This window comes from Phytophthora infestans, genomic scaffold, assembly GCF_000142945.1.
Source record: "Phytophthora infestans T30-4 supercont1.10 genomic scaffold, whole genome shotgun sequence".
In the NCBI taxonomy this organism is placed as follows: domain Eukaryota; phylum Oomycota; class Peronosporomycetes; order Peronosporales; family Peronosporaceae; genus Phytophthora; species Phytophthora infestans.
This window is the reverse complement of record NW_003303749.1, coordinates 1,698,119-1,718,074: the sequence shown is the minus strand read 5'-3', so window position 1 is coordinate 1,718,074 and position 19,956 is coordinate 1,698,119. Positions and strand designations below refer to the sequence as shown.

Below are 19,956 nucleotides of genomic sequence, written 5' to 3'. Positions count from 1 at the left end.
TTACCTATTTTAAGCCATTGCATCGTCGTCACCAGGGATTGATAGTAATGGCATTTTTGTCGATCTGATTAGTAATATTTGGAGAACAAATTTTAACCTCATAACTATCAATAGAGATCTGGATCGGCATCGAACCTACAGTGGTTATTAATATTAATATTTCAGCTTTTAATAAGAAAATTCTTTATCTAATCAGGGACTTGAAGAGCGAAGCTCACGCGATTCTCTGACATCAAGATACGGCTTGGAAGTACGTCAGGCCGCTGGTAAGTGGCAAGCTACAGTATTTACTCGAGGATGTAGCACTTGATCGCGTTCCTGAGGCAAGGAAACGAGATATTTTGGCGGCTTTATTGCTCATTCGCTGTGGCTATACTTTTTCTTGACTGTTGATTACATGTAGTTACACCGAAGCATCGAAATCAGTACAAGGTTTGCAGCATCATTAATCATATCGATCATAAAGCTAATCCAGCTTGTAGCCCCAGCTACTGCGAGCTGATTGTACATCACCAAGGTGAGTTGATTGTAATTATTTGCTAGACATGAGTGATTCTAGCGACTAAGTGACTTGAGTACTTATTGTCGTAGAGCAACGAGTATAATCGCGGCGATGGAGCGAACAGTGAAGATCGAAATGTCTACAAAGACGCACAATATTTTATAACTCCACGGTATGTTGGTTTAACACCAGATATTGGCGAGATATTGAAACAATAACTTTTTACTGATAACGACAACCATAAACATATTTTCAATGATCTACACAGCGTCGAGACTAATGATCATCTACAATTACACGGCGTCGACGTATACAATTACAATACATCGCTGAATGAAGCAAACTATGTAAGTACTAATGGAATGTTATGCTTGTTTGTCAATGCTAGCACTGTGGCCCCAGTATCGTATTTTAAACGATGCCAGAACGCCAACGCTCATTCGTCGAGGTAAAGCTCGCATTTGTCTTCTAGCCAGAATATTTCACGCTTGTTATGCTTCAAAATTACTTGTTTTTCAGCTCGGAGGTTCTCCGTCCGGGTGCGAAGCTTGCTCATGACAAGCCCACCAGTAGAAAATACCCGTTCTTGGAAGGCGGTCGTCGAGCTGCGTCCGCACCATACTCTGGCCATTGCTGCAATTGACGGAAACACTATTTCACCCGTCTCACGGAACCATTAACACAGGTCCACATGGTTGCATGTCTCGAACAAATTAAGACAAACTTGTCCATCTTGGCGCACATTCGTCATACGTGTTCTTAGTTCCTCTCTTGAGAGCCCATGCAAGTTTTGCCGCTCTGCAACATCAATCCACTTAGCAGAGAGCCCTTTCCAGCGTTTTAATTCTTGATCTGCTTGAGTGAGATAGTTTCCTTCGCACATCTCTTCATGTGTCTCCAACGGGTCGCCACAAATGACAAACTCGTCTTCATCACAAGTGGTCCTGCGTAAGTCTCTCGAAGTCACTGGAATAGGTCTCTGGTCACATCCGTTTTCATGTGTCTTTTTCAGCTTAAAGAGCTTACGAAGATCGTTCTGGAACAATGTTTCGGCTTGTTGGATAATTTGATCACGAAAACTATCGTCGTATGGGGAGCAGCTCAAAATCGACTGGACCGCAGATTTCGTTCGAGGATCAAGCAGTAGTGGCATGACATGCTCCGGCGTTAATGCTGGTGCTCGCTGGCGTAACTGAGCCGATATTCGGGCGATACAAGTTTGAGCTCCACCTAACATATCTTCCTTGGCGATTTTCAACCGAGGAAGGTTTTTCTCATTAGTGAGCGATGTTCGTCCCGACTGAAGATCATAACATCTGAACTTGTTCGCACTAAGGCGATTGGCAGCGAATTTAATTAGGATGATTGCTTCCGATGCCAGCAAGTAATCACGTTGAATCTCGATCAGTGCTAAGTGCGCAACAACATTCGTGATCCCATCCAGTTCAACAACTAAACACCAATCCTCATCCGACAGTGCAGTAAATACAGAGGGGTCATCACTTGGCTCAGGTGATTGAAAGTAGGCTCGAAAAGCTGGAAAATTCACAATCGATCGTTGCATTAGGCTTGACGAAGATGCAACACGGACGTCGACGTCAAGTAATGTAGATAGAAGCGGTAATTTCAGGTATTTTTGCAGGCTCTCAAGTCAATCTGCCCTCTGGGGAGTGGAGAAGTAGTTATTTAGCCTTCGTAACTTTCGAATAACTTTGGACCCTTCCGGAAGTGTGCCGCCTTAAGTCCCTACCAGTTTCTGCTTCTCCATTTGTTTGGTAACTGGGTCTACCACGTAACCCGTTCTCACGCTCTCTCGTAATCCCAGCCCGTATGAAAGACACAAGCTTAAAATGTGCATGTGGCAATCCGTTGGCAACGTGGCATCAAATTCTTTGGAAATCTTACGAGCGACAGGTGCTGTATCAGAGACACTGAACTTAGCCATTGCACCAATATCGATCCCATATCTTTCTTGACAGCCGTTAACAATCACTCTCTTCACTTCTTCAGCAGCGTGGGAGTCGTTTTTCACCGTCACCAGTAGCGAAATGAGATGCATGCGCCAGTTGTTATCGAGAAAGTTGACGGAAGCTCTAATTACACCCTTCTTTTCACAACTAGTGTACGTGTCGTGCATCAGTGTCAAAAATGCTCGACCATTTAACCGCTGAAACTCGTCGTGTAAGAAGCGGTTAGTCAGTGTTGTATAGCGATCATAAGATGCATCGAGAAGACCATTGTGTGTTGAAGGTGATAAAATCGTGAGCTGCTCCTTGCCTGTTACAAACCGAAGGCAAGAGCGAAACGCCTCAGATGTGACTAAGTTGTAGGGCCGTCCTAACCGGTATTACCAAATAGCATTAGTATCAATACACGACATAAGACAGTAACTCGCATTATATACTACATACCGTCTGAGACAAGCCAGTTCGAAACTGCGGTGTTGATTGCCTTGTCTGTAGGGCACCACAACATCTTTAGGGGGCCTGCTCGGGTCTTTGGTCCAGCCTCCTTTGCCTTGACACGCTTACTAGTTGTTGCCTGAATATTAAATCCGACAGTCATTTTTTTGTACGATTGCCTATCTTGTTTATCTCCTCCTTACCCAAGGGGTGATCTGGATGCATCGTTCGCACATGAACCTTGGCATTTGACGTGTTCGAACACCTCAACAAACCAATCTCCTAATGCGATGGGCTACTTGCAGGCTGGCTATCGGCCGTACATAGCAAGCAGATCGATGTAAACGAAGATTGGCTGCGCCCGCGAGACTGTTTGTACGGCTTAGCAAGGTCGTGGATAATTGACCAAGCTGCGTCCCTGGCGTTAGGCCGAGAGTGGTGCTCCACATAAACAGGTACCCCATGCGTGTCATACTCTGGTAGAGCTGATGGCGATGTTGCATTTGCTCCACAGGAATCATTAGGATGTCGCGACTCTGGCGGTGTGCTACGCAGGTTATTGACGGGCGAAACAGCAGAAGCACCAGTTTCTTTTACCTAAATATCTTGGTCAACTGGCGGCGGAGGTCCTAGGTACTGACGTAGACAATCAGTACTACAGAATCTAATGTAGACAAATGTTCACAACGCATTGAGTTTCACGACATGTATGGTAAAATACATGTGCACTGTAGCTTTACCGTTTTTCTAGTGTAGCATCAGCGTAGACGTCGTTGCTACACAAATGTTGAACACCTTTCCGACAGACACAACACGGCGACACTACTGATAGTTCTAAACAGCAGCAATGAATGGCAGCACACTTCATTATCTCGAGCCACGACATGTACAAACGCCCTCAAGTCAGAGCTTAACGGTTGAGAGGTGGTTGACTAAACCTTGAATGACACAAGGAGCCTTGTTTTATTTTGGTAGAGATGACTGGTGCTCAACCTCTGCATCTTTTGGAGATCGGGGTGGGGCTATTATTTATTATCGCTTGATTATAGTAATTTTGTGGAACTTAAGAATACTACATTGTGACTATTATTGTAATGATTTAATAGGTCGAACATAATAATTAATAGTAGTCACGATGCTATTTATTATTACAGAGTATTAGCAGATATCATTGTACTAGCAATCCCTGGTCGTCACTTGTGCGTTCGTTATTTTTAGGCTTAAACAACAAGAAGCGAACGGGCGCTGGTCTTAGCTGGCAGTGGAGAGGGCACACTTCCATCCTCACCAGGATGAGCTCGTTTGAGGCACCGAAATCCACACGCTCTGGCTCGCGCGTTGCAGCGCTAGGCAAGCGTCCGTCGCTCATGCACCGCAGCTCCGATCCCGAGTTCAGCGACGCCGAACTGGATGGTGCGACTGGCGAAATCTTTTTTTTTTCAAAGAAATTCAGTACTAATATCCCGCTATTCTGACTTCTAGACGCAGTCGATATGGGCGAAAACGCCGTGTGGGCCAACCTACAGGATCCTATTTACGCCGAAAAGGACGTGGAGATCTTCCGACCGACCCAAAAAGACTCGACCTTGCCCGTATATTACGCCAAAGGTTGGCTGCCGTTCCCAGCCGATACTCTATTCGATTCGCTCATGGACGCAAGATACCGCAAGACCTGGGACAGTACTGTGCACGAGGTGCATGTAGTGGAGCATCAACACGTCAGCGACGTCATGTATTTCGCTCTCAACTTGCCCTGGCCACTAGCCAATCGGGACTACGTCTACCGACGTCGCGTTAAATTCTACCCCACTCAAAACGCCTTTGTGGTGCTGTGTCAAGCTGCTCATCACGCAGACGCACCGACCAATGGGGTTCGTGTGAGAGTGGAGACTTGTACACTACGTCTTTGTATACGCAGCATGTCAAGCTCCAATGATTCCTGTGATTTCCACTTGGAATACGAAGACGACACCAACTTTAGTATCCCGAATTACGTGGTCAACATGATGCTACACACCATGATGTCATCGTTCATGACGGGACTGCGTAAGGCATGCAAAGGGTACGCGGAGTACATGAAATCTTTAGACGATGACGATGCACAGAGCATTCCGTCCCAGGTCGTGCGTCAACGCGCTGCAGTCCTCGCTGCAGCCACAACGTCAGTGACGGGAAGTGTAAGTTCTGTTAAAAGTACGAGCGTCATCGGTGCTTCTGTTACTGAGGAGCGCAAGCCTGTGCGCGCTAGTCAACGACCTCGAAGCAGTTTGTTCTTTTTAAGCACTACAAAGAGGAAACCTGAACTATTGCAGCTTGATACCGACGAACGTAGCTGCGTAAGTGAAGACTGGGGCGACGACACGCCTCGTAGTGAACCCCCAACGACGCAAAGCTTGCGTCCGTCCCCCACTCATCGCTCGGCCTCGACGGAGATTGACACTAGCAATGGAGCTTCTAGGTCCCACCTCAGCCATTCATCGTCCGCTAACAGTCTCGACTTCCTCGGCTCTTCGTCGGTGTCCGAGTTTTCTCTGACCTCTACACACACCCCACGTAGCGTAGACGGCGTGTCGACGCCATTGGATGACGACTTTACTATCAAGTTCCGTAAGCAAAAAGTTGGTCTGCATTTGGAGACGGATCTCTTCTCCAACAAGGTGCTTGTCGCTTTCTGCGAGAAAGACAGTGAAGCTGCCATTTGTAAAGAACGTATCGAGCCAGGGTTCCTCGTGACGTCAGTGAATGGCGTTGCAGTTAGTGACTTTAACTTCACAGAGGCTCTGGGTAAGATCCAGCGAGCTCCACGGCCACTTACGCTGGGCTTTACGCACCCTGATCGAGAAGCTTCTCTGCAATATCGACGCTTCAAGGAGCCACAGAACGTCTTGAAATGTCTTGTGTCTCGAGATGAGATCGATTTACTGGGAGCTCTACGTCCACTCGATGAGGAAGCGGCGATAAGTGCAGTCCTCAAGTGCGACTTTGTCGCACCAGCTGCCACCGTGTCAGCTATGGCATCGCTGAGTCCGAAAGGCAGTAGTCCAGCTCTACTGGATTCTCCGTCGAAGCAGTCCACGACAAATGTACCCAAGCTACACGCGTCTGCGTCAATGCCACAGCCAGGCAAGGAGCGTGTGCTGGTTCCAGCTGGCTACTTAGTGTACGAGATCAACGACTCGTATGTGTTGGACGTACCATTCGCCGAGATCGCTCACTTATTGCGTCGAAGTGGTGACGTCTGCGTGGTAACTTTCAAGGCAGCGATGGCCATTGTGGGCGGACCCAAGCAGCGTAAAAGCAGATACAAACTCCCAAAACGTCTACCTGGCGTGTTCCGGAAGATGAAACGTCGAGCGTCGGATGCGAGTATGACTGCGAGTATGAGCTCAGCTTCGGCGAAGAGTTTATCGTCTGACGGTGACACGAGACAACCAAAGGATGCAAATTCTGGTCTGGCGGACTATTACTCCGTTGCGGTCACAGCGAGCAACATCGATTGGGTGTGGCAGCAAGTGCTGCTCTTGAAAGTCACGGAGCGGATCTTCTCTGCTGCACTTCTGATTGACCGACTTGAGGCGTTTTTAACTGATACGGACAGCGCTTACACGAGCATTGCAGCTGCTAAGACGAAGATATTACAAGCAATGCATGACGAGAAGGAGATGATTGAACACGTTAAAGAACGACGTGATCAAGGTGTCAGAGCGCTAAAGGACTTTAGCGACAAAGAAGGTGACGACGACTGGCAGTTCGGTCAGACGATGCTGGGCGTCACGACGTCCTGGAAACCGGATGACGATGGCTCGGTGTGGATCAAGCTGGAAGGTCTCGTTGACGGCGTGGATATATTCAACACTATCTCCGTTATTCGCGAGGTGGATCTCTACAGTGTTTGGACTCCGTTTTGCTCCCAGTCTTTGCTGCTGCAGTCGATGGGTCACGTGGAACTTGCGGCTTATTTGGCCATCTCATCTCCATTCTTACAGCGCGACGCCATCATCCGAGCGTATGGCATTAACGCCGTTTATGAGCACAATTGTCTGCTGTTACTAGGAGGCTCCGTGGACGTGTCTTCAGTGAATAGCGCTGTGCCGGTTCCCACGTTGCAAGGGTGGAATGCCGGTCGTATGGAGATTAAGGGCTTCCGTGCTCTTATCGAGCCTCTAACACGCATGCAAGCTCGCACTTGTATCGTCGCGAATATCGATCCAAAATGTGCCATTCCGAAACCTATGCTGAACTTCGGGATCAAGAAGATGGCGGGCATTCTGTTGTATCTGATCCGCAAAGAAGCTGAAAAGATCGAGAACGATACCAAGAAGACGGAGACCAGCGCTACTAACGAACACATTCGACGTATCACGAGCGACCCAAGCGGCTTCTACACGTGGCTCCGACCTATTGTCGACAAATATTTTATCGATCAAAGCAACAAAAACCTGCCAGAGCCTCTGTCCTTGCCCTCTGACGCGCAGGTTCAGTATAACATACCTCGTGTGATTGTGAGCAAGAGCACGCGAACCGGCAGTCCACGACTAGCCAAGCTACGCAGTTCAACGCGCATTGCTGCGTTCCACCGTAATGGTGTCGGCGTGTCGGCTGATACACGATCTTCAATGGAGACGTCCCCGGCTTCCAGCAAGTGCTGGGGCGACTACCTGTACGACGTCGTTATCTGGCCGTATTTGCTGCTATTTATCGTCGCCAAGATGTCTGCGGATCTCTCTCTACTGTATGCGTGTATGATCAAGTTCGTCTTCACCTGCACGTGCACTTACCTGGCTGTTCCCGGTACGTTTCCTCGAGCCACGCGGCATTGGAAACGAACCCGCAACGAGCTCGAGCCTCTTCGACGTCAATGCGTTGTGCTGGCCGCAATCTGCGACGTCCTGAGCTCGTACGCGCTGCGTGTATGGGTCCGGTGGGTGCAGTGCTATCTCTCCGCAACGCTGAATGGATCTGCTGGCTGCTTCTCTCGGTCGCAAACGGAAGTGCGTGAGTCGGATCAGCTCTCTATGATGGTCTTTGGTTTCCTATACGCCAGCGCCATTGTTGGCATGCAGATTGCAGTCAACTTCTAAATACTCAAATCAAACATCAACGATCGCAAATGAATTGGCGAAAGCTTAACTGCTAAGTTCATAGAAGCTCGAGATTGTTTGGAAGCTCTGTCATTGGTGAGGATGTCTCGGGTAGAACTTTTTAACCGACCTGGTGCGCAAGGGTCAGCGACTTTAAATCACCTGCCCCGGTTGAAGCTTGTGGTAGCGCATGATAAACACATACTTATAACATGGGAGCTACAGTACCATTTTTTAGTTGCACTCTGTAGGTGTGGACCACCGTATGAAATTCTGATACTTACTTCGAAGTATACATCATGCCGTGATCCACAAAAACTTCTAAAATGTGCACATTTTTTCCAGCTGGAATTCTGAAAAGACCCTAAAAACCGGTCCACACCTTACACAACTGATACCGGTACCTGACGAATTGGACCAAGAGATGGCAAAGGGCGAGGAGGTGAAGGCTAATGGCGGTGGCTGGAAGATCAGTCCCATGCGCTTCATGCAGATGGCACTGGCGACGATGGTGCTTTTCTCTCTGGCCTACATGTATCAGTTCGTGTCTGTGAGTATCTCGCTGCGCTCAGCCGTGGATTCGGAGGATGAAGACGGCACTGGCCTCGTTCGCAACCGCGTGCTGGGCCACTCGGTGCTGCATCTGCAGGGCTTTGAAGCAGGCCACACGTTTGTCAGTGAGTATGATGTGGAGAGCCAGGGGCCGCTATACATTCTGTTCATGAGCGACGCTGATGAGAGTGGCAAATACTGGTGCCCGGACTGCGAGCGCGCCAAGAAGCCCGTGATGGACGCCTTCAATCGCGCTCCTAGGGGCTCACGACTTGTGGAAATTCGCGTGGGGCCGCAAGCATACTGGGCCGACTACATGAACGAGTTCCGACAGAACCAGCTCTTCTACTTGGACCACATTCCTACTCTTATACGGTACGAAGGAGGCGGCAACTCGTCCACCATGCTCACCGAGTCCTTCTGCACAGACCCGGACTTGCTAGACTATGCATTCCGAGTAAACAAACCACTGGCAGGGGAGCCCAATAAGAACAAGGTGCTAACCGTGTCCTCCCCTAAAGAGGTGATCGACTACCTGGCCACATACGACAACAGTTTCCCGCTCTTCTTGTTCTTTGTATCTGGGTATCACGACTTCAACGGACGTCTGTGGTGCCCATACTGCGACCGTGCGGATGTGGCAGTGATGCACTACTACAATTATACAGCACCAGACAACGCTGTCATGGTGCGAGTGATGGTCTCGACGACGTACAAGCAGTGGAAGAAGAAGAAGAACCCGTTTAAGCAGCCAGAATTCCAGGAGAAGGTGGCACCAGTACGAGGCGTTCCCTTCCTCGGCTTCGTCAAGAAGGATGTACCGGCCAACAAGATCAACGTGCACCAGTTCATGCCAGACTACCCGGAGACGAACAAGCTGAAGACGTTCTTTAAGAACAAGCCACGGATGGCGAGACCCAACTAGAGAGCGCTTACAGTAATATCGTTGTAACATGTAAGTTTAAGCTGGTGTTTAGAAATGGGTCACTTCAAAAAGAGAACATTTAAGCTGCAGTTTAGCAATTGACCTCAAATTAGAAATGAGGTCGAGCAATACCCGGCGACGAGGGTCTCATGGTAGAGATGCTAGTGTCTGGCTGCGCCGAAATGTGTGGCTAGTGGCTGCTTCGACCCTTGTGGTCATCTACTGCGTCTTCATGGTATACACGACCATGTGGGCGCGAGGCCTTGATGCGGTGGAGCGGGTGGAGGAGTCAGATCAAATGGCCGAGTATAGCGACGCCATGCAGGACGCGATGACTGCATTGAAGGAAATGGGTGCGATCAGGGGAGAAAACACGCACGAAGAAGCAGAAGAACAGGCCGAGGAAGCGGCGGAGAATGGCAGAGAGCAACTAGTCAATGGAGAAGGAGAGCAGGAGAACGTGGGTGAGGAGGAGACCCATAACGCTCACGCAGCAGCGACAACGACCCCGCGTCTTCGCACAGAAACGGAAGACACGGTGGCATACGATGATAAAATGTCTCTCGATGATGCTGGCGATATTCCCATGGTTGGTACAACGGTAGAAGCCGAATTAGAAACACTGACGAGTGATAAAAACAAAGAAGATCAAGAAACAACATCTTCGAGAGTGGCTGTTGCTTCAGACAACAAAGGGCCTGCACCGTTGATGGCAACAGTGAGTGGCAGTGATCACTTGTGGACCGGTGCGGATAAAGTACCCGTTGTCGGTACGCAATTAAAGGTTTCTATGCCTGATACTATTTCATCAGCGATTGATTTTAGTTCGCATCTAAACTCTACACAAGCTGTTCAGGTGAAGTTGAGTGATTTCAAGTCGAGACAATTCGATAAATCCCGACTTGTATTGGAGACACCGGAGCAATTAAACGCTTCGATTCCATTTGACAAGCGACACCATGTAATATTCGGCTACAACGCGACTTTGGCGTATCTCCAACTCTATACGAAGCCTATCGACTCAAAAGAAGAGCTGTTCCTCTTCTTTACATGCAGCGGCAGCAAAGGCGGTCGAGATGACTGGAATCCGAACTGTGCCACTGCTCGCGAGAAGGTCTACGCTACATTTGCCAAGTCACCATCTACGAATCGTCTGGTTACCATTCACGCAGGTCCTCGTGAGGATTGGATGGGTGGTAATGCCTTCACTGACGATGATGATCTTCGTCTTAAGGCTGTTCCCACGCTAATGCGTTGGGACGGCGGTGTGCCCGGTGCTCTACGCTCTACGTGGGGTGTCCTAGTGGATAATTCGATTCTTTATGAGCCGCTAGTGCGCTATCTCTTCCGCAATGCCGACGAACAAGACAAGTTACTAGCGAAACCAGAAGTTGAGACCAAGGAGATCGTTACACTGAGAGGTTACGCACAGTACCGAGCGTACGTGGAATCTTACGCCAATGATGGGACTTCGTACCCTCTTTTCATGATGATGGTATCGGGTCGATTCCAACGCAACAACCGCTTGTGGTGTCCGTGGTGTCGACAATCCGAAATGCCGGTAGAGTATGCGTTCTATGCCTACGCTCCAGCCAATGCCAAGCTGGTCCTTGTGGAGACGTATGACAAGTACAGTGAGTGGCGGAATCCCGAGAACGCATTTAAAAAGGATCCTCAGCTCGCGATGAAAGGAGTACCGTGGTTCTACCGAGTATATCCAGGCCCACCTGGAGCGGCACTCACTTATCAGCGTGTCAAGAAGAAGTTCTACATACTCGAGGCCTTGCAGCAGGTCTTCGAAGACTCCGGATGAGCTGCAAACTTCAATGAGCTCGGTATATATTACGGAATCAGATATTTTAGAAATGGTAATACTACCAACAGCTGTACGAAATTTTAGCCAATCAAACGGCAGATAGTATTGGGTACGTGGCAGTGAACCGTATACTTGCACTCGACGATGACGACGAATGCGCACCGTCATGCCAGCAGCGCCCGACGGCGGCGCTGGCTAATGATGGCTGGGGGCGTCTTCGCGCTCTGCTGCATGCTCATCTTCCAGGTGCGCTTATGGTCAGCAGCGAGCCACGCAGACCTGCGCGCCAACGTCATCAATGCAGATAAAGCCCCCATAGCAATCGACCGACCGTCCGTCAAGCAGGACGACGAGCACCGTGAAACTAGAAAGGATGTCGATAGAACCCAACAGCCTTTTAACCCTCAAATTGTGGAGCCTACACAATCTGTCATCGGGACAGTGGCTGTGAATGAGCTTCAAAATCTAAGAGCCGTGGACCCTCCGCTGTCGACTCCAGGCGCTGTCATTGTTTCGACACCAGAGCTACCGGCTACAGAAGCTGTTGTACCAGCACCAATATTTCAAGTCCCGGTCACTCCGAGTGTAACCACTCAAGCGAAAACTTCACTTGCGGGTCGCCACGATATTGTCTCTGGATACGCTGCCACAATGAGGTATTTGGCCAATTACAGAGCGCCCGAAGGCTCCGATGAAAAGCTCTTCCTGTTTTTCGTGTGTGGTGATGAGAAAGGTGAACAGACGACGTGGCGGCGAGTGTGTGTAGACGCATCCAAGTTAGTTTATGACGTATTTGCAAAGTCTCCGGCGCGGAATAGGCTGGTGACCATCCACGCAGGCTCGAAGCAGGACTGGTCCGCAGCGAATGCGTTCTTCAAAGATGGAGATCTAAAGGTCAAGATGATTCCCGCACTCATGCAGTGGCACGGAGGGTATCCTGGTGCAAAGCGAGCCACGTCCGGTATGATTATCGAGGAGAGCATTCTGTACGAACCGCTTCTACGCTACTTTTTCAAGAACCAGGATGTTCCAGATCCACTGTTAGCACCGGAAAAGATCGCTTTGAAAGAAATTGTCGTGCTACAGGGATACAAGAACTACCGGTCATACATCGATGGTATTGCAGCCGGAAACAACCCGTCCCTGACCGCTCCGACAGGTCCAATGTTCCTCTTCCTCATCGCCGGGCGACTGGGCAACAACGACCGTCTCTGGTGTCCGTACTGTCGGTACTCTGAGATTTCTGTCGAATATGCATTCTACGCCTTTGCGCCACCAGGATCACGACTCGTGAAGGTTGAAACGGTGAACTCGTACGCCACTTGGAAAAACCCTGCGAACGACTGGAAGGGAGACAAGTCGTTGATGGTGCGTGGTGTGCCGTGGATGTACCGAGCAAATCTGGACGCGGAAACGCGTAGCTTCAGCTTCGAACGTGTAAGTGAACGCTTCGACCGGCCGGAAGCGCTGCGAGGAATCTTCCAGGGCTGGAAGAGCCCTATGTAATATTCATGTGAAACAATAGAGACTTTCAAGTTGAACACGCTTTTCCGATGGTCGCAAGTCTATTTCAAACGGCGTAATCAAGTGTTTTGAATAATCTGATTGGCTGAAATTGCACCTGTTTTCCGTTTTTCAGACTTTAAGAGACTTGACTTTAGACTTGACGTGGCAATGTCGGCGCCTCGGTATGGGCGCGACCGGCAGCGGCCACACCGCCGCGGTGTTCCTGGCAGCAAGCGCACGAACCCGTGGTACTTGTTGGCCGGTGGATTCTTTGTGGTGTACTTCATATTCCTGGTGCGCTGGCGATTTGGAAACGTTTCTAACCTGGAAGGTTCCGCTCCAACCGAGCAGCTCAGCAACTTGCGGAAGGCCAGCAACCCAGTGCACATTCAGAGCGATGACGCACTGGACGTGGAGATCGCAGCACGATTGGAAGAGCAGCGTAGAACGGAGGAACGCGCACGTCACATCCCCATCAAAGTAGTGCTCCCGACGACTGCCCCACCCACTGAACCTCCAGTCGCTACGACGGCAGCTCCAATCGCTGCTACTGCTGCTACCGCGACCGAAAAGCCCAGCGATTTAGAGAAAATGGCTGCCGGTCAAGATCTGGAAGGACGCGTGCCGGGGATGCCAGTGCAGATAGCGGAAGAGGAGCCAGAAATGCAGGTTACTGCAGCCCCACTCGCGCCTGTCGAGCCTGTCGTGGCTCCTGGTACTCCCGAACCAATTGCAACGAAGGCTGCCCCCGCCCAAGTTTCGCCGGCACCGACGACAGTACCGTTCGCGTCAAGACATCTGACGATCTCGGGATATAGCGAGACGATGAAGTTCTTGGAGAACTACCAGTACAACCCGGACGAGTCGTTGTTTCTATTCTTCATGTGTAGCGACGAGCAGTTCAAAGCCAGTGACTGGTCCGAGGAGTGCGCGAAGGGGAAACAACACGTTTACGACGTGTTCTCCAAGTCCCCCGGCCGCAACCGGTTGGTGACGGTATTTGCCGGTTCCGAGAAATACTGGAAACACCAGAATGAGTTTTACAACGATCCCGATTTGAGGGTGAAGGGCGTGCCTTCCATCATACAATGGGAAGGGCGCAGTGGTCGGACGTCAGGAATGTTGGTGCATATGTCTCTATTTGACGAGCCGTTTCTGAGGTATCTGTTCAAGAATACCGACCAGCCGGAGCTGCTCTTCGCAGCGGAAGCCGTTAAGAACAAGCAGATCATAACGGTGAATGGCTATGACGCATATTTGGACGCCATGGTCAAGTACGAGAAGGAGGAAAACCCGGTCCCCACCTTCTTAATGATGGTCTCAGGGCGATTCCGGAATAACAACCGACCTTGGTGTCCGTACTGTCGGTACTCTGAGTTGCCGCTAGAGTACGCGTTCTACTCGTTCGCTCCGAAGAATGCGCGACTGATTCGCGTCGAAGTCACAGACTCGTACGCCGAGTGGAGGAAGCGCACGGAGTTCACCGCCGATCAGAACCTGCAACTTAAGATCGTGCCGTTGATGCTCAAGATCGACCAACTTCCTGCGACGACTCCGAACGGCCCCAAATCGGTCAAGTTTACCCAACACAAGATTCGCTACGACCGATTGACGCCGTTACGCGAGCTCTTCACGAGCTACGCGTAAAGAGGCAAAGGCGACATTGTCCATAACTGTGTCTGGTTTACTGAAATCTATAGAGCTCGATTTCTCTTTGTATATTTTACTTTTTTTTAAAGTACAGGACTACATCACCTCCTTATACTTGACATTGAATACTGCTCTATCTTCTTTTCGAGCAGGGAGACTCTGTCTCGACGTCTCTGATGCTTGGTCGACAATCCCACGCTCTCCGAGGAACGCTAGGTATCTCGTGAAGCTCAAACCGAGAAACTCCTCGATCATTCTAGACACCACACTGATCTCACAGTCAGCACTGTCGGGCTTGACGCGGACGTGTTGACGAAGACTTCGAAGGGTGTTCAAGCACATGACTACAAACTGTTGGAAGCGCGCTTTACGCTCGTTGATGATTTCGTCTTCATGCGCATCGGCAGACGAGCTGGAGAAGATATGCGACCCCCACACTTGTCGAGACGGGAAGTCGATATCCAGGATCGAAGCGAGTACATTCTCGCAAATGGGACAGCGCGGTTGACGACGACGTTTGCCTCGACTAAAGTGCTTGATGAGCTGTTGTCGCAGGGCGCGAAACTCCGAGAAGCGACGCACTACACGCCACCGATTCTTGCTCAAATGCACTTCAACCTCATAGAAGACGACGTTGTCTCCAGCTCGTTCAATATGCTGTCCCGTCACGTGCGCTAATAAATACTCCGAGTACTCTGCTTCTTCTCGAAAGAGAAGAAGATCCTCACTACTTTCTCGAAGCACAACCGTGCTGGACCGGGGCGTCATGCTCGGCTCTCTGGATGTTGGTCGATGTGAGGACCGACTGTCGCTGGTGGTAGATGACCTTGGAGTGGCTGAAGCGAGAGAACCGTGCGTGTGTCGTCTCAAACTGCGCCTGCCTTCGTTCGGGACACCACCGCTTCGATCGCGGGACAGCAGATTGCGAGCCGACATGCTGCAACGCCAAAGTAGTCTGGGGAACTTGCCGCCTTTTCTCGATGATGCTCGAGTTCTGACCGGGCGTCCGAACGGGTCGGCAGGGAAGATGGACTGCCTCAAAACCTCATCTAGAGAGCTACATGTTGACTCGGTGGACCGCATGGGCGTATTCGACGCGCACATGGCGTCGCTTAGCCTCATGTTTGACAAAGAGAAGAGAGAATTCTGGATTGTGAGGGGCTGTAGCAGAATGAGAAGTGCCAGTGATGGAGGCTAGGCGAGTGTTTCCCATTTTTGCGCTGGACTGCTGGGTGTAGTGCTATCGCACGTTTTTTCGAGACATCAAACTGGACAGAGGTCTATCCGACTTGAGACGGCGAACAGCGAGGGCGGGATATGAATAGCGAACTAGATCCCACCAACGGGGGAGAAGAGTTTTCTTGGCGTTCATGTAACGAGGCAGAAAATAGCGTTGACATGGTCAGTCGGAATACTCTGCCACGAGATCTTGGGCGATATGTGCAGATACTGCGCTGGCGGATCGATTGGAACGCAGCATCGCTGCCCTTCGACTGCGATGATTCGAAACGCTCGTTCGCTCGAGCGTACAAAGGCCATTTGGCCACCAGCGCAACTTCCGTCCTCAAAGACAGGATTTTCTGCTGGCAAGTTAAAGACTTTTTGACGAACGCATAGCGTTGAGTGGCGTTGCTGTCGCCATCACAAGTACCAACCGCCGTGTGCTCGTCACCAACGCATTTACGGTTCTGAGCGCTGCTACCAACGTGCCGACACGTTAGTGAGACCACGTCGGTATCATTATAATGTCATGTACTTTGAAAATGGATCCTGTAACCTTAAACTGAAAAAAATTAGATAATGGCAACGACCGAGATGATGCTGCAAGTCACCTGCAGCTCCACTGACCACTTGAGGTGACGATCAGCTGAGCTTCGAAGATCTACCGGCAAAAATACTTGCTGAGTCTCTATAGAATCTCCACCGGAGATAAATTAGAGCACCAACCGTCTCGATTCCGGGCTCAAGCAATTGCGATAGCAATTGCCACATGCAAAATTTGAAGAACCCATCTGACTCGTTCCCTCTCGGAATTTATGCGTCGTTTTAATATCAAGTTTCCAATTCACGGTCTCAACTGCATCAATTGCGCTCGCCCTTTCACGAATGCGACTGCTGCCGACGCGTTTCAAGCCGCAGTCGCACTTCTTCGTGCGATGTCAGTCCGGTGTTTCGTCTCGGGACTGGCGTCAAGTGGTGGCAGATTTCCAGCGCAAGGCGAATGACACAAGTGCGTCATTGGTGTCCAAAGACGTCGAGAGTGTCGTCCGCGTGTGCACGCAGAGCGATCGGACTCGAGAGGCTTTAGACGCGATCCGTAGAGGAGAAAAGCGCGGCGTCTCAGCCCCACTGAACTCGCATATGCAGATTTCCTGCGCTTGGGCTCGTAAGGGCCAAGCGGATCGGGCGTTGGCCATGATGCCGGAACTCCGCAACCAGTTTGGCGAACAGTTCCGAAACCAGTCGAGCGTCTATGATCCGCTGCTGTCGGAGTTTAAATCGCAGGGAGATTGGAGAAATACCCATGCTGCTATCGCGCAGATGCACGAACTGGGTGTCGAACCAACGCTACGTGCGTTCCGAGTGCTCATGTTGACAGCAGCGAAAGCTCGACGAAAGGATTCGTTGATGACAACGGTGGAGTTTGTGGAGAACAAGTTTCCTGGTGTTTGGACGGATGTGGCTACACTTACAGCAATGTGCCAGGCGCTTGTGGAAGCCGGCGAGACCCACCGCGTGATGGAGATCTACCGCAAGCTAGACAACGAATGGGTTCGTAATGAAGCCAGCACGATGCTGTTCAACCAGTTCCTTCTTGCTGCTATCCGCAATGGGGACAATACAAGTGACAGGAAGCGAGCGAACGATAAGAACGTGTCGAAGTCTTCAAGTATCCAGTTGGCGATGGGCATCTTCGATCGAATGCGGGAAGCTCGGAAAGCCGCTCCGGACGATTTCACCTTTGCAGTGTATATGATGGATCTCGAGAAACGTGGCGAGTGGGCACAAGTGCTGGATCTGTTCAACGCGATGTTAGACACCCAAACACGCAACCTTAACAACGACGTGAAGAAGCCAGTGATCAACGCACTGGCTTGTTCCGCAGTAATCCGAGCGCTACACAAACGATACGAAGCTAATAACGAGGAGAACAAACATGACGAGGAAGCTAACGCTTTTTTAAACGCAACGAAGAAATCGAAAGACCAGCAACGCAAACTGAAGCAGGACTTGGCGGTTGTGCTCCAGCAGCTTCCTACTGTGGATCTGCGCAACATTGGCCATGCGTCGACGTTGATTGATACGCTGGACGACTTGAGATTGTTCTCAGCAGCACGTCGGACTTTCAAACGCATGTTGGATGAAGAGATTATTCAGAAAACGCCATGGAGACTCAAGGACGGGTTTGAGATCGACTTGCACACATTCTCTCGTGGTGTGGCCAAGTGTGCGGTAGTGTCTGCTTTCGAGGAGATCACGCGCTCCCAACAGGGGATCAGCGACGTCTCTCTTGCTGGGAACGCACCGCTACAGAACCTTCGCATTATCACGGGCGTTGGGAGACGCAGCAAGTCGTTTTTGAAGCCTGTACTGAAGCAAGAAATCGTGGACTTGTTAACTCAGTCATGTCGTCCACCACTGTGGCCGTCGTCCCACCCCACCAACCCAGGTGTGCTTCTTGTACGCCATAATGCTCTTCGAAAATGGCTCAAGAAAGGTGGAGCTATTCGATACTTTTAAGAAATAAAAAAGCATGACCGAAGTAATTTATTTCGTCTCCTTAGTACTTCTGCTACCACTGTATGTGCACGTATCCTGCGGATCCGAAACTTTCCGGATAGCGTCCGTAATGGCGAAGAAGTAGGCGTGAGACTCGATTTCTAAATTGTCCATAAACCACGAGTCATCGTCGACTGCATAGGGCAACTTGTCTGCTGCTTCGAGGAAGGTCATGGCGTCCAGTTCTTCATAGCTGAGCCCCGTCATCTCGACGAATTTCCGAATCCGAAAGTCACGAGGAACTTTCCCAACGAGGATTCCATCGGGAGACTTTACAGTCGAATCCGACGTCATGCTCCGTCGATTCCAATTGGCTGATCCGATCGTCAAGAACACGTCGTCGATGATCATAATTTTGCTGTGAATGTAAATTTTCTGATCGGGTCTGGTGGTGTACAGTTTGAGTTTGTTTGGGTACTTTGCTCGGATCGGTTGAACCATTTGGTACAAATACTTGATGTATCCTGCGTTAGTAAACGGCCCGGTTTCTTCGTTCGCAATGACGATAAGACGCTGGATCTTCGGCATGACTTCCAGGATCGCGTCAAGAAGTTCCGGAATCAGCACCAAATACTGGTCTTCAATGTATTAATAGATGAAGTTTTTGGCATTTTGGATGGCCTTAATGTGGGCCTGGAACAACGAGGTTTCACCACGAGGAGCGAACTCTTCGTAGTGGTCGTACAAACAGCTGAAGGTTCGTACGATCTGGACACTTTGCTTTCCGAGTGTTGCTGCTGGCGTAGTCTACAGTGGGGGTAAGTGTTCGTACGTTGGGTTCTTAAAGTCCAGGACATCATCGTCCAGGACATCATCTTTAAGACTCTGACACGGCAGGTAGTCGGAGTTCCAGCGATCTAGGAAGTTATTGGCCACATCTTTTGCTGCTGGTCCGTGAATGCGAATATGACCATCCATCCAACCTTTCTCTCGAAACGTAATGTGTCCTGCGTCGCGAATTGCAGTCGCGTTATGGTAAATGGTGTCCCATCGCGAGGCCAACTCCTCCGACGTAAGCCACAGGCTGCTTATGAGGATTAGAGGAGCTGTTAACGGCGATCACCATATTCTTCTGGTGATGCGAGGACAGCGCTTTGGGGAGACGGTCGTCGAAGATGAAGACTGCCTTTGCTCCGTTAATTGGGGACGGCGTGATGCTGTTGATAGCATCTCGCGCCTTCAGGATGTAGGAAGTGTATCCAACGCCGATGTTGGCCCATGCCAGGATACTGACGCTCCCACCTCGCTCCACGATACCAGCAAATACCTCCTTGAAACCGGTCTCCTTACCTGTAGGATCAACATCAGGTTTAAGTGGAACGAGGGCTGCCATCCACAGGGCCCCCGAAAAAAAAATTGACGATACAGTAATTTCAATAAATAAGCAGACATTATTTATGTTGTCACCCTAAACTAGGCTCGTGCATAATTTATGGTGGCTGCATATTACATACGGTAATTTATGCGTACAGTTTCCTGAAGTTATCTGCAGCAGTCAATCGATCGCCACGAACCAGTCGTTTTGTTGCCGAATCGGCTGATCTCAGCAGACTCATTTTCTTTTCTCTCACTTCCCACGCCGACACTCCCGTTACCATGGTCTTCTCGTCTCGACGCAGTAAAGAGCAATCTTCCGCTGTCATTCTGTGAGAACGAGGCGGCCAAAAGGTAAGTCATACGCATTTCTAAAGTTGCCAGTGAATTTCTAACTTTTGTTTCTATTTGCTTTCTATAGGTACTCT

The 19,956-nt window shown here is 50.1% G+C and overlaps 9 protein-coding genes across 9 annotated transcripts; 6 read left to right on the top strand and 3 right to left on the bottom strand.

Annotated features, from left to right (window-relative positions):
• Positions 1–4,196: 4,196 nt before the first annotated feature.
• On the top strand, positions 4,197–7,985 carry PITG_07012 (uncharacterized protein; the record flags this gene model as incomplete). Its single annotated transcript, XM_002904934.1, has 2 exons — positions 4,197–4,317; positions 4,387–7,985. 2 exons carry the CDS (start codon positions 4,197–4,199, stop codon positions 7,983–7,985), a joined length of 3,720 nt encoding a protein of 1,239 aa, XP_002904980.1.
• Positions 7,986–8,386: 401 nt separating this feature from the next.
• On the top strand, positions 8,387–9,462 carry PITG_07011 (uncharacterized protein; the record flags this gene model as incomplete). The annotated part of the gene is made up of 1 exon (XM_002904933.1): positions 8,387–9,462. The coding sequence occupies one exon, from the start codon at positions 8,410–8,412 to the stop codon at positions 9,460–9,462; it is 1,053 nt and encodes a 350-aa protein (XP_002904979.1).
• A 586-nt stretch (positions 9,463–10,048) lies between these two features.
• PITG_07010 (uncharacterized protein) lies at positions 10,049–11,275 on the top strand (the record flags this gene model as incomplete). Its single annotated transcript, XM_002904932.1, has 3 exons — positions 10,049–10,055; positions 10,221–10,228; positions 10,340–11,275. The coding sequence occupies 3 exons, from the start codon at positions 10,049–10,051 to the stop codon at positions 11,273–11,275; spliced, it is 951 nt and encodes a 316-aa protein (XP_002904978.1).
• A 654-nt stretch (positions 11,276–11,929) lies between these two features.
• On the top strand, positions 11,930–12,784 carry PITG_07009 (uncharacterized protein; the record flags this gene model as incomplete). Its single annotated transcript, XM_002904931.1, has 1 exon — positions 11,930–12,784. The coding sequence occupies one exon, from the start codon at positions 11,930–11,932 to the stop codon at positions 12,782–12,784; it is 855 nt and encodes a 284-aa protein (XP_002904977.1).
• A 168-nt stretch (positions 12,785–12,952) lies between these two features.
• Positions 12,953–14,539, top strand: PITG_07008 (uncharacterized protein; the record flags this gene model as incomplete). The annotated part of the gene is made up of 2 exons (XM_002904930.1): positions 12,953–13,453; positions 13,526–14,539. 2 exons carry the CDS (start codon positions 12,953–12,955, stop codon positions 14,429–14,431), a joined length of 1,407 nt encoding a protein of 468 aa, XP_002904976.1.
• Positions 14,531–15,556, bottom strand: PITG_07007 (uncharacterized protein; the record flags this gene model as incomplete). The annotated part of the gene is made up of 1 exon (XM_002904929.1): positions 14,531–15,556. The coding sequence occupies one exon, from the start codon at positions 15,554–15,556 to the stop codon at positions 14,531–14,533; it is 1,026 nt and encodes a 341-aa protein (XP_002904975.1).
• Positions 15,557–16,540: 984 nt separating this feature from the next.
• Positions 16,541–18,175, top strand: PITG_07006 (uncharacterized protein; the record flags this gene model as incomplete). The annotated part of the gene is made up of 3 exons (XM_002904928.1): positions 16,541–17,241; positions 17,326–17,539; positions 17,645–18,175. The coding sequence occupies 3 exons, from the start codon at positions 16,541–16,543 to the stop codon at positions 18,173–18,175; spliced, it is 1,446 nt and encodes a 481-aa protein (XP_002904974.1).
• A 27-nt stretch (positions 18,176–18,202) lies between these two features.
• PITG_07005 (phospholipase D, putative) lies at positions 18,203–18,742 on the bottom strand (the record flags this gene model as incomplete). The annotated part of the gene is made up of 1 exon (XM_002904927.1): positions 18,203–18,742. One exon carries the CDS (start codon positions 18,740–18,742, stop codon positions 18,203–18,205), a length of 540 nt encoding a protein of 179 aa, XP_002904973.1.
• A 60-nt stretch (positions 18,743–18,802) lies between these two features.
• Positions 18,803–19,897, bottom strand: PITG_07004 (uncharacterized protein; the record flags this gene model as incomplete). The annotated part of the gene is made up of 3 exons (XM_002904926.1): positions 18,803–18,961; positions 19,278–19,504; positions 19,729–19,897. The coding sequence occupies 3 exons, from the start codon at positions 19,895–19,897 to the stop codon at positions 18,803–18,805; spliced, it is 555 nt and encodes a 184-aa protein (XP_002904972.1).
• Between the last annotated feature and the right edge of the window lie 59 nt (positions 19,898–19,956).